Source organism: Brachyhypopomus gauderio, chromosome 18, assembly GCF_052324685.1.
Source record: "Brachyhypopomus gauderio isolate BG-103 chromosome 18, BGAUD_0.2, whole genome shotgun sequence".
Lineage (NCBI taxonomy): Eukaryota > Metazoa > Chordata > Actinopteri > Gymnotiformes > Hypopomidae > Brachyhypopomus > Brachyhypopomus gauderio.
The window spans coordinates 214,788-231,577 of NC_135228.1; the positions used below are offsets into that span (position 1 = coordinate 214,788).

Below are 16,790 nucleotides of genomic sequence, written 5' to 3' on the forward strand. Positions count from 1 at the left end.
ACAAAGCATAGTCTCTGGCTCCCTTAATCTCTCTCTGTCGGTAATATACAGGCCCAATCATGTATAGACACATGCAGGCCTTCCTATATTGTTCACATAGATGCAACCCTAGCCAGATGTGCTATTTCTGTGTCTCCTTTTCTGACACACGCAGATGTCAGTCATGTCAGTCCAGTCATGTCAGACATAAGTCATATCAGTCATGTCAAGCCAGTCATGTCACTCATATCAGTCATGTCATTACAGTCATGCCAGTCATGTCACTCATTCCAGTCATGCCAGTTGTCAGTCATATCAGTCATGTTATTTTTGTTCATCATGCCAGTGAAGTCATTCCAGTCATGCCAGTCATATCAGTTATGTCAGTCATGCCAGTCATGTCAGTCATGTTATGGCAGGCTTTGCAGACTACATTCATACTTTGAATACACGGGCAGTCATGTTATGCGTGCTAGGTGTGCAAGGAGTGAATTAACAAAGCATAGTCTCTGGCTCCCTCAATCTCTCTCTCTTGGTAATATACAGTCCCAATCATGTATAGACACATCCAGGCCTTCCTATATTGTTCACATAGATGCATCCCTAGCCAGATGTGCTATTTCTGTGTCTCATTTTCTGACACACGCAGATGTCATCACACACTATCTGTAGAGCACACACTGGCCAAACCCAAACAGCTTCTTTTCACTTTTATTTTCCAATATCTTTCACACTGTAGGGCCTAGAAACAAAATTCTACTTCTATTGTATTCCTTGGCTCAAGCTAAGATGTACTGCTTACATCAAAAAAACACACAAACACACATACACACAATGCTAATCACAGCATGTGATTTACTTCTGATCTGAATCATTTTGCCAATTTTTTGGGCTTTTTTGCCTTTTCATGTGTGAACCCGCAATTGCCGCTTGCGGCTATATTTAGGGTTCACACACACATAGTGTGGGAACCCTATTGTAATTGTTAGGGTTTTTCTTTCTTATTATTATTCTTTGTCCCATTTTTTGACCTAAAACGTATTGTGCAGCCTAGACCGTAATGCCTAGAAACCCCAAACTTGGCAAAAAGGTTCAGTTAACTCCAAGGACCAGATTCCCATACAGGGACCCAAATTGGCCTGATGGTGGCGCTATAGCAGACCATATTGACTTTTTGTCCATATCTCCTACACCGTAAGTCCTAGAACCAAAATTCCAGTTCCTATACATTCCTTGACTAAATTCAATAGGACAATTAATATACAACCATTAAGCTCCGCCCACTTAGATTTCGAGTTAATTTGCATAATGTGCAAAATCACACACATATTTGAGCGCAAACTAGTCCCTGGATTTTTCACATACATGCACATATGTGGTATCAAAACGTTCAGAAGAGTCTGAACTTTAAAATCTATCCAACAAAAATGCTAATTTCTTCACTACCTAGTCAGTATAAGCCAATCAAATGAGGAGGCGTAAATTCAATAGTAAATTTTGCACATATGGAGCTCTAACTTAAGAAAACTTGCATGTAATGAGATGGCACTTCACAGACAGCTTCCCTGTGAGGGTCTGGGGCAGCTCGCAGAGGTTGCCATACCTCACCTGCTAGGGGGCGCTATAACATGCAAAAATTTGCCCCATGCACTCAGATTGGCCGATCCACATGAAACTTGGCAGACATCATCTATGGGCCTCTGGGAACCAGGTCCTAAAGCAGACACTCCATACTTCCAAAATGGCTGACGTAATCGGCCAATCAGTGATCGGCACGCGTTTGACAGGCTTACCATTGGTCGATCTGCACGAAACCTCTTGGGTGTGGACAAGTGCACGCCCCCTATGACATAATCCAGCCAGGTGTCGATTGGCCACTGGGGGGCGCTATTGCAAAAAAAGCAAGTGTATCCCCTACATAATTCCACTTGGGAACATGCAATTGGACTCTTTTGATTCCTTGCAGTAGTGCGAACAACTTTCCCATTACATGTCCTATTAAAAAATGCACAGTTTATTTACAGTTAATAATAGTTTGAAATCATCACTTTTCATACTCCTCCTAGGATTTTCATACTATCATGTCAAGCAAAGTCTTATAATACTCTACAGAGTGTGAAATCAAAAAACAATCTAAAGATTTTGGATTTGAGGACACTTAATACCTGCTAAATATTTTTTTAATGGACAGCATCGATACATATAATATTCATATTCTTAAAGCTCTTTCATATTTTACCCAATTCTGACCAAAATGCACAAGCCCATTCAGAATCCCATCCTGAACAAATTTGTCAAGTTTCATCTAAATCGGTTATCGTATGGCTCTACAGTGCAGTATTATATACAATGCATAAGAATGCATGTAAAGTCCCTCTGTCACCTTCTCCTTCTCACACGCACGCAAGCTGAAACTCACACTCTCAGTCTCTCTCACACTCTCACCCACATTCCCCCTCCCATCTCTGTGCCCTAAGTAAACATTGCTCTGGCTACCTAGATCTCTCTGTGTCTATTAACCAGGCACACACACATACAGGCGCAAGCAGGCCTTCCTATAGCATTCACAATGACACTTCCCTAGCCATACCCACCCATATCTCAGTGACTAACACATGCTCATACAAACTGATATTTGGCTTCTTTTTTGTCTCTCTCTCACACAAACACAGACACACACACCTTTATACCTATATGTATGTATAGTTTCTATGTATACTTATGTACAGTTGTGATCAAATTTATTCAACCCCCAATGCTGCGAAGGGTTTTATGGAATTCAGTGCACATTTGTAATTGTGTTCATAATGAAATCTTACAAGGACTTGTTAAAGAACTAAATGCAACTAAGATAGCATCAATTTTTTTTGTCATAAAGTATTAAATGGCCTTTTTGTGATTTCTTCATTGACACAATTATTCAACCCCTTTACGACTACCACTCCTAAGAACAGAGGTTCATTCCAGTGTTTTCCATCAGGTATTGAAAACATCTGTGGATGTCAACGAGCAGCAATCAAGCATGATAAGCACCAATTAGGCAGATTTAAAAGGACTGTGATACTCAGCTCCTTCTAGACATCTACTGGTGTGTTTCCAAGCATGGTGAAGGCAAGAGAATGGTCCCAGAAGACAAGAGAAGAGGTTATTGCTCTTCACAAGAATGGCAATGGATATAAAAAGATTGCGAAGTTGTTAAATATTCCAATAGACACTATCGGAAGTATCATTCGCAAGTTCAAGTTAAAGGGCACAGTGGAAACGTTACCTGGTCGTGGCAGAAAGAAGATCCTGACTGCGACTGCTGTGCGCTACCTGAAGCGTAATGTGGAGAAAAATCCCCGCGTGACTGCTAAGGAACTGAAAAAAGACCTGTCAGATGTGGGCACTGAAGTTTCAGCTCAGACAATAAGGCGCGCACTGCATAACGAAGACCTCCATGCCAGAACGCCCAGACGCACCCCCTTGCTGACTCCAAAGAACAAGAAAAGTCGACTGCAGTATGCCAAAAGTCATGTGGACAAGCCACAAAGGTTTTGGGACAGTGTACTGTGGTCAGATGAAACTAAATTAGAACTGTTTGGGACAATGGACCAGCGCTATGTTTGGAGAAGGAAGAACCAGGCTTATGAACAAAAGAACACCTTGCCTACTGTGAAGCATGGCGGGGGGTCAATTATGCTTTGGGGCTGTTTTGCTTCTAATGGTACAGGAAAGCTTCAACGTGTGCAGGGTACCATGAATTCCCTTCAGTACCAGGAGATCTTGGAGGAAAATGTGATGGAGTCAGTCACAAACCTGCGGCTTGGGAGACGTTGGACCTTCCAACAGGACAATGATCCGAAGCACACATCCAAGTCCACTAGAGCATGGTTGAACATGAAAGGCTGGAACATTCTAGAGTGGCCATCGCAATCACCAGACTTAAATCCAATTGAGAACCTCTGGTGGGACCTAAAGAAGGCAGTTGCAGTGCGCAAGCCTAAGAATGTGACTGAACTGGAGGCTTTTGCCCATGAAGAATGGGCTAAGATACCCATAGGTCGCTGCAAGACACTTGTGTCAAGCTATGCTTCACGCTTGAAAGCTGTCATAACTGGAAAAGGATGTTGTACTAAGTACTAAAAAATAATGTCACTAGGGGGTTGAATAAAACTGATAATGATGTGAGCACAGTAAAGACATTTGTGGTTATTCCATCATAAATATTATGTTATGTTTGTCTAATTTATAAGTGCCTCTTTGATATAATTGTAAATAAGATGACTGAAATGATCAAAATCAATGTCAAACTGGCCAAAACACTTTATTTCAGTGGGGGTTGAATAAATTTGATCACAACTGTATGTATGTATTAGTATATGTTGTCATAGTTTGAGTACATACACTACCACACACACACACACACACTTCTACCTAAATGTATGTAGTTTGTATGCATATCTATAGTATATGTATAGTATATGTAAGTCATGCCAGTGATGTCAGTCATATCAGACATGCCAGTCATGTTCTGCCAGTCATGTAAGTCATGTCATGCCAATCATTTCAGTCCAGTCATATCAGTCATGTCAGTCAAATCATCAAATCATTACAGTCATGCCAGTTATGTCAGTCATATCAGTCATGTTAATTTTGTTTGTCATGGCAGTGATGTCATTCCAGTCATGCCAGTCATGTCAGTCATGTAATGCCAGGCTTTGCAGACTACATTCATACTTTGAATACATGGGCAGTCATGTTAGGCATGCTAGGTGTGTAAAGAGTGAATTAACAAAGCATAGTCTCTGGCTCCCTCAATCTCTCTCTGTCTGTAATATACAGGCCCAATCATGTATAGACACATGCAGGCCTTCCTATATTGTTCACATAGATGCAGCCCTAGCCAGATGTGCTGTTTCTGTGTCTCCCTTTCTGACACATGCAGATGTCATTACACACTATCTGTAGAGCACACACTGGCCAACCCCAAACAGCTTCTTTTCACTTTTAGGTCTAAAGGACCTTTTGGGCTTCCTTTTGCTTATTGTGTGTGTGAACCCGCCTATCGCCGCTTGCGGCTATATTTAGGGTTCACACACACATAGTGTGGGAACCCTATTGTAATTGTTAGGATTTTTAGGGTTCACACACATAGTGTGGGAAACCTATTGTAATTGCTCGGATTTTTCTTCTTTTTAGGGTTCACACACGTAGTGTGGGAAACCTATTGTAATTGCTCGGATTTTTCTTTTTCTTCTTATTAGGGTTCACACACATAGTGTGGGAACCCTATTGTAATTGTTAGGATTTTTCTTTCTTCTTCTTCTTCTTATTATTATTATTCTTTTGCCCATTTTTTGACCTAAAACGCATTGTGCAGCCTAGACCGTAAGGCCTAGAAACACCAAACTTGGCAAATTGATAATGTATGGTCCAAGGACCAGACTCAAGTACAGAGACCCACATTGGCCTGATGGTGGCGCTATAGCACACCATTTTGTCGTTTGGTCCATATCTCCCAATCCGTAAGTCATAGAAACAAAATTCCACTTTTTATGGATTCCTTGGCAAAATTCAATAGGACTATTCATATACAACCATTAAGCTCCGCCTACTTAGATTTTTTGCTAATTTGCATAATATGCAAAACCTATTTTTTTATACTAGTCCCTGGTTTTTCATCTGATCACCACAATCTTGGTGTCAAAACATTCACAAGAATCTCATTATCAAGGAATATCAACAAAACTGTGACATTGGTATACAGTCTGGTTGTCACATGTCAATCAATAGCTCTGAGGCGTGGCCAAATTGACTTCAGCAGCTATATCTCAGCAATGCTTTGACCAATCTTCATGAAAATTTATCAGTTGTTAGGGCATATGACTCGGAGGTCACAGGTCAAAGCTGGCCATGATTGTCCAATAGGGGGCGCTATAACATGGGAAAAACTGTTTCTCAGAAACCATTAGTCACATCAAGCCAAGACTTTACAGGCATCATCAGGGGCCCAAGTGGTATCAAGGCACACAATGATGACATCATCACTCAAAAAACATGGCCGCCATGAGCTAATAAATTTTACTTTGAATTAATTGGCCATTTGACAAACTTACCATAGGTACATACACATGAAACTGACATGGTATGTTCATGTACACACCCTCTAAGACATACTCATGTTAGAAGGGAATTGCACCACTAGGTGGCGCTATACTAGAAAATCCAGAATTTCTCCTACATATTTTCACTTATCAAGAAATGCTTGCACTCATATGATTGTATGCAGAATTCCTAGCAACTTTCTAATTACATGTGCTTTGCAAAAATGTACCACTTTTTCACTATTATCAAATATATATAACTTGTCATTTTCATACTAGTCCTAGCATTTTAACTCCAACACCTTTAAATCACACCTTGTAATACTTAGCAGACTCTGAAATGCTAAGATTAGGGAGAAAATCCTAAGGTTTTCACAAATTAATATTTTTCATATGCATCACAATGCTACCATCGTAACACATCAAATTCACAGTTCAATAACTACGCCATAGTATGTCTGATTGTTATGAAAATTGACATCCATATTCACATGACCATTGATGTGCTGTTTGCCAAGTTTGAGCCAAATCCGTCCACAAACAGCTCTACAGTGAATATTTTCATTTTCCATACTGAGCTGTGCAGGGAGAAGACGAGAACTGCTCAGCCCACACGCACGTGCCATTCTCGCACACGCTGCCCCCCTCCTCCACTCCCCCATCCTTCTAACATTTTACAACCCTTGGGCTCTCCCTCCTCCCTCTCTCTCTTTCACATGCACTCACAAAAACAAAGGCCTCTCTGGCCTATAGGTTTTACATACACACTAATTCTAGCCATTACTACCAATTACCCAGTGACTAATATACAGATATTTAGCTTCTTTTTTCCACACACCCTCACACATGACTTCCTATATGCTTCATATATACATTTCTCTAGCCATTTCCAACACACTAACTGATATTTAGCTTCATTTTTCCATCCACACTCTCAACTCATGCCCTCTATACATCCTGAAATGACATAAGAGAGGACAGACATATGTAATTCACATTTCACACACAACCTCTATATAACTGCATGCTTTACTTATCATCAAAGTCTTAGATACACATTCCTAGTGGCCTCCCTACTATGGGCACAACAGTGAGAACATGTCAGAGTAGGGATGAGAACATCATGAACAGGCAAAGATAAGAATATTTGTGTTATTTTATTGTATAGTAAGCCATCACTCTTTGGTTTGTTTGAGATTCACATGTGACAGATTTTGTCAGCTAAATGAAAAGGGTTAAAGAGTGGTGTTTACATGTGGGGCATTAACAAGAGCTCTCCTGCTGCTATGTTCACAACTTCTGACAAATTCAGCCAAAGGTATATTTATTTGACTAGGCCCCTGGGTCAGTGTGTCAGTGCTTTTAACCTAATCTCAGCATTTGATTTAGTTGTATGGTCTGAATCATTTTGTTTAATATCTTCCACACTGTATGGCCTAGAAACAAAATTCTACTTCAGCTGTATTCCTTTGCTCAAGCCAACCAAAAAAGCCTCAAGAAGCCCTTACTGCATACATGAAAAAAACACACAAACACACACATACAAAGCTAATCACAGCATTTGATTAACTTCTATGATCTGAATCATTTTGCCATGACATTTTGTTTTGATCTTTTGGGCCTTTATTGCCCCAGTTGAATATTTTTTTGCAAATTACTTTATCTGTCCATTTTTTAGACTGAAGTAGCTTCATATCACTTGTTGGTCTAAAAGACCCTTTGGGCTTTTGTGCCTTTTTTTGTGTGAACCCGCCAATCGCCGCTTGTCTTTCTTATTATTATTCTTTGTCCCATTTTTTGACCTAAAACGTATTGTGCAGCCTAGACCGTAATGCCTAGAAACCCCAAACTTGGCAAAAAGGTTCAGTTAACTCCAAGGACCAGATTCCCATACAGGGACCCAAATTGGCCTGATGGTGGCGCTATAGCAGACCACATTGACTTTTTGTCCATATCTCCTACACCGTAGGTCCTAGAACCAAAATTCCAGTTCCTATACATTCCTTGACTAAATTCAATAGGACAATTAATATACAACCATTAAGCTCCGCCCACTTAGATTTCGAGTTAATTTGCATAATGTGCAAAATCACACACATTTTTGAGCGCGAACTAGTCCCTGGATTTTTCACATACATGCACATATGTGGTATCAAAACGTTCAGAAGAGTCTGAACTTTAAAATGTATCCAACAAAAATGCTAATTTCTTCACTACCTAGTCAGTATAAGCCAATCAAATGAGGGGGCGTAAATTCAATAGTAAATTTTGCGCATATGGAGCTCTAACTTAAGAAAACTTGCATGTAATGAGATGGCACTTCACAGACAGCTTCCCTGTGAGGGTCTGGGGCAGCTCGCAGAGGTTGCCATACCTCACCTGCTAGGGGGCGCTATAACATGCAAAAATTTGCCCCATGCACTCAGATTGGCCGATCCACATGAAACTTGACAGACATCATCTATGGGCCTCTGGAAACCAGGTCCTAAAGCAGACATGCCATACTTCCAAAATGGCTGACGTAATCGGCCAATCAGTGATCGGCACGCGTTTGACAGGCTTACCATTGGTCGATCTGCACGAAACCTCTTGGGTGTGGACAAGTGCACGCCCCCTATGACATAATCCACCCGGGTGTCGATTGGCCACTGGGGGGCGCTATTGCAAAAAAAGCAAGTGTATCCACTACATAATTCCACTTGGAAACATGCAATTGGACTCTTTTGATTCCTTGCAGTAATGCGAACAACTTTCCCATTACATGTCCTATTAAAAAAATGCACAGTTTATTTACAGTTAATAATAGTTTGAAATCATCACTTTTCATACTGCTCCTAGGATTTTCATACTATCATGTCAAGCAAAGTCTTATAATACTCTACAGAGTGTGAAATCAAAAAACAATCCAAAGATTTTGGATTTGAGGACACTTATACCTGCTAAATATTTTTTTAATGGACAGCATCGATACATATAATATTCATATTCTTAAAGCTCTTTCATATTTTACCCAATTCTGACCAAAATGCATAAGCCCATTCAGAATCCCATCCTGAACAAATTTGTCAAGTTTCATCTAAATCGGTTATCGTATGGCTCTACAGTGCAGTATTATATACAATGCATAAAAATGCATGTAAAGTCCCTCTGTCACCTTCTCCTTCTCACACGCACGCAAGCTGAAACTCACACTCTCAGTCTCTCTCACACTCTCACCCACATTCCCCCTCCCATCTCTGTGCCCTAAGTAAACATTGCTCTGGCTACCTAGATCTCTCTGTGTCTATTAACCAGGCACACACACATACAGGCGCAAGCAGGCCTTCCTATAGCATTCACAATGACACTTCCCTAGCCATACCCACCCATATCTCAGTGACTAACACATGCTTATACAAACTGATATTTGGCTTCTTTTTTGTCTCTCTCTCACACAAACACACAGACACACACACCTTTATACCTATATGTATGTATAGTTTCTATGTATACTAACACATGCTTATACAAACTGATATTTGGCTTCTTTTTTGTCTCTCTCTCACACAAACACACAGACACACACACCTTTATACCTATATGTATGTATAGTTTCTATGTATACTTATGTATGTATGTATTAGTATATGTTGTCATAGTTTGAGTACATACACTATCACACACACACACTTCTACCTAAATGTATGTATAGTTTGTATGCATATCTGTACAGTCATAACAGTCATGTCAGTCCAGTCATGTCAGTCATTTCAGTCCAGTCATATCAGTCATGTCAGTCCAGTCATGTCAGACATAAGTCATGTCAGTCATATCAGTCATGTCATTACAGTCATGCCAGTCATGTCACTCATTCCAGTTATGTCAGTCATATCAGTCATATTACTTTTGTTCATCATGCCAGTGATGTCATTTCAGTCATGCCAGTCATATCAGTTATGTCAGTCATGCCAGTCATGTCAGTCATGTAATGCCAGGCTTTGCAGACTACATTCATACTTTGAATACACGGGCAGTCATAGGCGTGCAAGGTGTGCAAGGAGTGAATTAACAAAGCATAGTCTCTGGCACCCTCAATCTCTCTCTGTCTGTAATATACAGGCCCAATCATGTATAGACACATGCAGGCCTTCCTATATTGTTCACATAGATGCAGCCCTAGCCAGATGTGCTATTTCTGTGTCTCCCTTTCTGACACACGCAGATGTCATCACACACTATCTGTAGAGCACACACTGGCCAAACCCAAACAGCTTCTTTTCACTTTTAGGTCTAAAGGACCTTTTGGGCTTCCTTTTGCCTATTGAGGCCAAAATATGCCTATTTGTGTGTGAACCCGCCAATCGCCGCTTGCGGCTATATTTCATTTTAATTATTTGTGCTTTTTGTTCTTTGTCTAACATAAAACATTATAGACATTTATTTGTAAGTTTGTTATGTTCACCATATCCTGCAATCAGAGGCGGACGAAGTACTCAATTTCATTACTTGAGTCAAAGTACAGATACCACTGGTCAAATGCTACTCCGATACAAGTGAAAGTTGCATGTTCAAAATCTTACGTAAGTGAAAGTACTGAAGTACTTGCTTTTAAAAATACTTAAGTACTAAAGTACACCTTCCGTCACATTTGTAAAAAAGTTATAGTTTAAAAGTATTATACATCCTACCAAATCCTCTTTGGGCATAATAATCATACAGTCTTTGATAATAATCCATAAGGCATATTCCAATGATGTACATCATTCAGGTAGTGGTAGCAGAAAAGTTTAACCTACACTTTAGTTTAAGGAACAAAAACATTTTCTAAAACCACAATTCACTGATTAGCCTAGCCTAACCTAGGTAGGCTAGTTAGGTATTCAGTCATCCAATACAACATTATGCTACAGTCAATATTAACAAAGACAAAGTAAAATGAGCAGTGTGGCATCTTGGTAGTCTAACCTTGCTACAACCTTTTGCAGTATGGCTAAAGCCCGCCAACTCCATGCCACCCAACATGCTAACAAACTCTTTTCAAACTAGAAATCACAGCCACATTAGAATTATTGACATTAATTCTACACTGACATTAGAATGGAAACATTATTTGACAAGATTCGATTAACCCACACGGTTTCCCTTATTGATGTTTCCGTAGTTTGAATTACTTGCCAATATAATGTTAACATTATTTATAGTGATCCTAGCAGACCTAGCAGTGGAGTGAGCAGGCAAAGTCATTTCACTAGCCTTACTGCAAAGCTCCTCTGACTACATAGTCACTTAACAAAACATTTAGGCTGCATACCGTAATATACTTCCCTAGGTGGGACGGTGAATTTTTGTATGCAGCGATATAGTTTGTTTTTGGCAAACAAAGCATGCATTTAAAACGATAGGAATGATTCATCCGTTCAGAAAACTGGAACATTTTGTCGAGATACGGCCATGGGTGCAAAAGAGCATGCCAGGGTTGCCAGCTCTCACGCATTGAGCGTGAGACACACGCATTTGACCGTTTTCACACGCTCTCACGCCACAGTTCCGATATCTCACGCCGAAAAAAATCTAGTTTATTTACCTCTGATCTATATCTATCAACCACCGGCGATCGCGATATAATACTTAATTTGTGTCCATTTTTCACCGCCCCGGTAACGTTTGCCACCCCCCGATCAACAATTTACACTCGCCACCAAGTCCAGGTTCAAATCTCCCTCCAAGCGATCTTGAAAAGTTGGCAACCCTGGCATGCTCCATCACCGCCGTCTCCGCTCATGTTGCTGTTATTTAGGAAAAGAACGACTAGCGACACCGAACTTGATTTTACACCTCACAGACACATCCTTGATTGCTGATAGGCTGTCACCTGTGAAAATACTATCGGGGGAGGAGAGGAGAGTTGTGTGTGGAAGTAACGAGTAACGAGAGCTGGACAGAAATGTAGTGGAGTGATAAGTACTGTATTTGTTATTCAACTGTAGTGAAGTGAAAGTCATAAGTATTTTTTTAAAAATCAACTTAAGTAAAGTACAAATACTCAAGAACTGTACTTAAGTACAGTACTTAAGTAAATGTACTTCATTACTGCCCACCTCTGCCTGCAATACACTAACATATACAACATTTAGACATTAAAAAAATTGAAATGGCGTAATATTAATTGAGTATACAAATAAACTTGCTTTGGCTCAGTCTACGAGCTTCACTTTGTTACTTTCAGTATTGAACAAGCTTTCTGTGGATGTGGGGGTTGAAGGTTCCAGCGCAGTCTGTTGCATTAGCAAGACAAAAGACGTTAACGCTTCACAGTGGTGTGCCATATGAACATGATAATCTAGTGACATATATGCCAACAGAATATCACACAGACAAATAAGCATTTACCAGGGTAGCCAAGTTTTTTTTTTAAATGTGCCGTATTTGTCAATTGTGATTTTTACACCGTAATCGAAATATTTCCTCCGCTTTTAACCCATCTGTGCAGTTAGAACACACACACACACACACGCTAGTGATTACTAGGGGGCTGTGGATCACACGTGCCCAGAGCGGTGGGCAGCCCTAGCCCAGCGCCCGGGGAGCAGTTGGGGTTAGGTGCCTTGCTCAAGGGCACCTCAGTCATGGCCTCAGGTCTGGGAATCGAACCCACGACCCTCCAGTCACAAGACCAGACCAGGGGTGGTGGATCCGGACCACGGTCCGCCAGTCGAGTACCCCTGCACTAGGATATGACTGCCCACGATTTTCAAGATCGCTTGGAGTGAGATTTGAATCTGGAGGCGGTGGCGAGTGTAAGTTGTTGACGGGGGGTGGCGAACGTAAATTGTTACCGGGGCGGTGTAAAATGGACACAAATTAAGTATTATATTGCGATCGATCGATCGCCAGTGGTTGGCGATATGGATAAGAGGTAAATAAACTAGATTTTTTTTTTCGGTGTGAAAAATCGGAAGTGTGGCGTGAGAGCGTGTGAAGACGGTCAAATGTGTGTGTCTCATGCTCAATGCGTGAGAGTTGGCAACCCTGTATTACACTAACCAAGCAAACTATTACACTAACCAAGAAACAAAACTGAAACAATATTTTGCATTTACGTTTTCGCACAAACCAGGAAATGCAATATTAAACTAAACAAAACTGGCAATGGGAAAGTTACTGAGAACAAGGTCACAAGGCACTGAATCTAAAAGGTTATTTAGTCACATTAATTTGTTAACATTTTGACGTTACGTGCAAATATCACCATTACGAATATTTTGTTTGGACGGCTCATTCTTCCTTTTGTGCAAAACACCATCTAGCATTAATTATGTGTCAGTACCAGCTTCCCTGTGTAAAGACTCAGCGGTCTTTTGACCTCCCGAGGCGCGCTTTAAGTAGGTGAAAACAACACTGCGCTAGTAGTAGGTGGTGAAAGCGGTCAGATAACCGGCCCTCCGCGCTTCTAGGTATAAGTATGTAAATGAGGCGCAGCACTTCCAGTGTTAAGCCTCGGGCAGGGAGGACACAGAATATTGATGGCTGAAGAGAGCATAGAGAGGAAATTATTGGTAATTGTGTCCAGGGAGAGAGAAGACAGACAATTCTGGTGAGGAAGGGAGGATATAATAGTAGCAGCAAGGGTTGAGGGATTGATGGAGTGTAGATTTGGGTGAAAGTAAGAAGAATATACAGAGGAAGTGTGAGTGGAAATGGCAGGGAGGGAGAAATAAAAGTATAGAAGGTGATGGTCAGACAGTGGGGTCACTGTGATGTTCGATGTTCCGGTGGTTCGTGTGAAGACCAGGTCCAGAATGTTGCCTGCTCACTGAGTCACAGTGGATGGGTTGATGGCGAGGTCAAATGACGACAGCAATGGAAGGATGCAAGATGAATGAAGTTTGTCGGATGGAAGGTTGAAGTCTCCAAGGTGAATGAGCGGGTTTATTTCAATGGTGAATTAACTGAGGAGGGTATCAAGTTCATCAATTAAGTTTTCAACGGAACCTGGAGGGAGATAAATCACGTTGATGTGAAGATTAGTGGGGTAGGATACAGTGATAGCATGGAACTCAAAGGAAGAAATTGAAAGAGCTGAGAAGGATAGTTGGGTGAAACACCACTCTGGAGATAACAGTAGACCTGTGCCACCTCCCCTTCCAAGGCACTGTAGGGAATGAGAAGGCAGAGGACAGAACAGCCGTAGTTGCAGAGTTCACCATAGTGATCCAGGTTTCTGGCCGAGCCAGGAAGTGTAATGAACAGAGGGATGCAAGAGTTGAGATGAAGTCAGCCTTCTGGACAGCAGATTGGTAATTCCAGAGTCCTCCTGTGGGTAAATTAGGTTATTGGTGTTGCAATGACTATGATGGTATGAATGAAGGAATGAATGAATGTTCAATTTATATAGCGCCTTTCAGAATACCCAGGGCACTTTACAATTTAACACAGGTACAAGTCACAGACAATCAATCACACACACACCGGCGAGAAGCGGCAGCCAAATGCGCACAGCGTACTCTCTACCGGGATCCGGGACATTCATGCACACACACTCAGACAACTACTTTTTTATTGAACAGAGAGACACAGACACACACTCAGGGAGAATTTGTCAGGGACTGCCAATTTACCTAACCTCCATGTTTTTGGACTGTGGGAGGAAACTGGAGATCCCGGAGGAAACCCACACAAACACAGGGAGAACATGGAAACTCCACTCAGATCTATGAGCTCTGTGGGATACATACACAGGAATTGCCAGACACATTATAGAATAGAACAAGCATTATGGACACTAGTAGGGAAAAAAGAATGACAGAATAAGTTGACACTTAGCTGGGTTAGAGATTCAGTGTCTTTGGAGGAAAGTCGATTAAAGCAAAGAGCGTAGAATTACTGATGGAGGTCAGAAGCTACTGCATACGGAGTTGTCCTAATTTATATGTTTTAGTAAATGCTATATCCGCTCCCTTATTCACACCTTGGACCACACTACACCTGTAGTGAGTAATTACAACCAACAAACAACAAGGTTAGGACAAGAAACCTGGAATTTACCAGAATCTGAGGCAAAAGTAATTCATCTCAAATCCTACCTTAACCAATCACAGGATCTTCCAAGAGTAGATAAACAAAGCACACAACATTCCGGATTCAGCCACATTCTTTGTGAGGATTTGGAGTACATTACATTTCCCCACTCACACTGGTATCAGGGGTTCCTAGTTCACCTCCCAGCCTTCAGTGATCTCCCCACTGGTTTTCTCACTCCCTAATTGTCATGTATGGATCCTATCCTGTTGTCAGTCCTGTCGATGCCTGCTGTTTAACCTTGTCTAGATCAGTTACGCTGTCAGTCCAGTCTCTGTCTTCCACTGTTCCTTGTCTTGTCTGTCCCTCCTCCCTTGCTTTCCTCTCTGGTGTTTCTGGTTTATGTCTTAATTTGTTTGATACTCATACTCCCTGTGTTTCAGTCCATGGTTGTAAGTCAATTGTGTTAGATTCCTTGTATTTGTAATCCTTGTGGTTGTGGCTGTCATGTTAGTATTCCTAGTCTGAAGTTATGGTTAGTTTGTAAGTTGTTCTTTTGTCTTTATGCTTCTTTTCTCTCCTGTGTTTCTAACTCTTGTATTTATTGTAGTCCTTGTCTTTTAGTATCTGAGTTCTGTCTGGGTTTTGGTTTCCTGTTGTGCTGTGTCTTTATTTTAATTAATTATGCTAGAGGAGGCTACTGATGGTAGTCAAGTCGATACCCCAGCTGATAAACCCTGCTGTCCTCACCATTTGTGTCCTTCTCTCCACAACGTGTCCTTCTCTCTGCAACGTTACACTAATGGTTCAAATGGTTGAGTTGAGTCTCCTGCTGCCTCTGTTCCTGGTTCTAGTCCCTGTTCTGTTATTCACCCCAGTTCTATTTCCCCTCAGGTGTCTTTCCCTTTTCTCTTGCTTCATCTCATCAGTGTTTAGTTCCTTCTAGGATTGTTTCCTACAAGAGTGTAAAACCCAGGTGCACAGACCACCAGGGTTCATAATCCGTGATCACCATGATGGTTCTGTTGCCCACTTAGGCCTCAGAGTGAATGAAATTAACACCCATTTAGAGAGGTTCATGTAAAAAATTAACAGTACTCAGTATTCACCTCACCTAAATATCTGCACTTACTGCTAGATTATCTGACAGATTATTGGACAGATTACATCTTAATCAGGTAGGGCTCAGTTCCCTCTGTGTGACTTTCACACTTTCACGTGTGGACTTGTGCCTCTCACTGTTTATGGACTGTTAAGGTCTAGTCATTGTTTCAGTCATTTACAATATCCTGTATCTACCATAATTATTTCAGACACCAACCCATATTACTGTTGTATTTCCTCACCAGTAATCCATAGTGGCAGTAGGTTGCTGTACTGTGTCTGATTGGCTGGTTCTCCTCTCTTTGCTCTGCACACATAAACTCCTGTGTGATGAAGAGCAGCAGGACTGAGAGTGTAGGAGCCTCCAGCTCCTCTGCTGCTGTCTGGGAGGACCTCTACACTATACCTCACAGTGTCAATAATGTCTCTTATTGGAGTTAAACCTTCTCTGTAGGGAACAACCCTGTACCAGCTGAATGTCCATCCTGTAGAGGAGTCTCTGACCTCACAGCTTAGAATCACTGAGACTCCTTCAGTCAGCCAGCTCTGTGGAGACACACTCAGTACCGCCTGGAGTCTCTCTGTAACAACAAATGCAAAATGCTTTTTTACTCAAACAATTTA

At 41.2% G+C, this 16,790-nt stretch overlaps 1 protein-coding gene across 3 annotated transcripts in view; it reads right to left on the reverse strand.

Annotated features, from left to right (window-relative positions):
- The window catches only part of LOC143481334 (Fc receptor-like protein 5), a 45,172-nt gene that overhangs the window by 10,824 nt on the left and 17,558 nt on the right, over nucleotides 1-16,790 (reverse strand). For all 3 annotated transcript variants that reach the window (XM_076979313.1, XM_076979314.1, XM_076979315.1), the window contains one exon: nucleotides 16,409-16,747. In XM_076979313.1, the coding sequence (XP_076835428.1) occupies nucleotides 16,409-16,747 (339 nt within the window). The remainder of the gene's footprint in view (nucleotides 1-16,408; nucleotides 16,748-16,790) is intronic.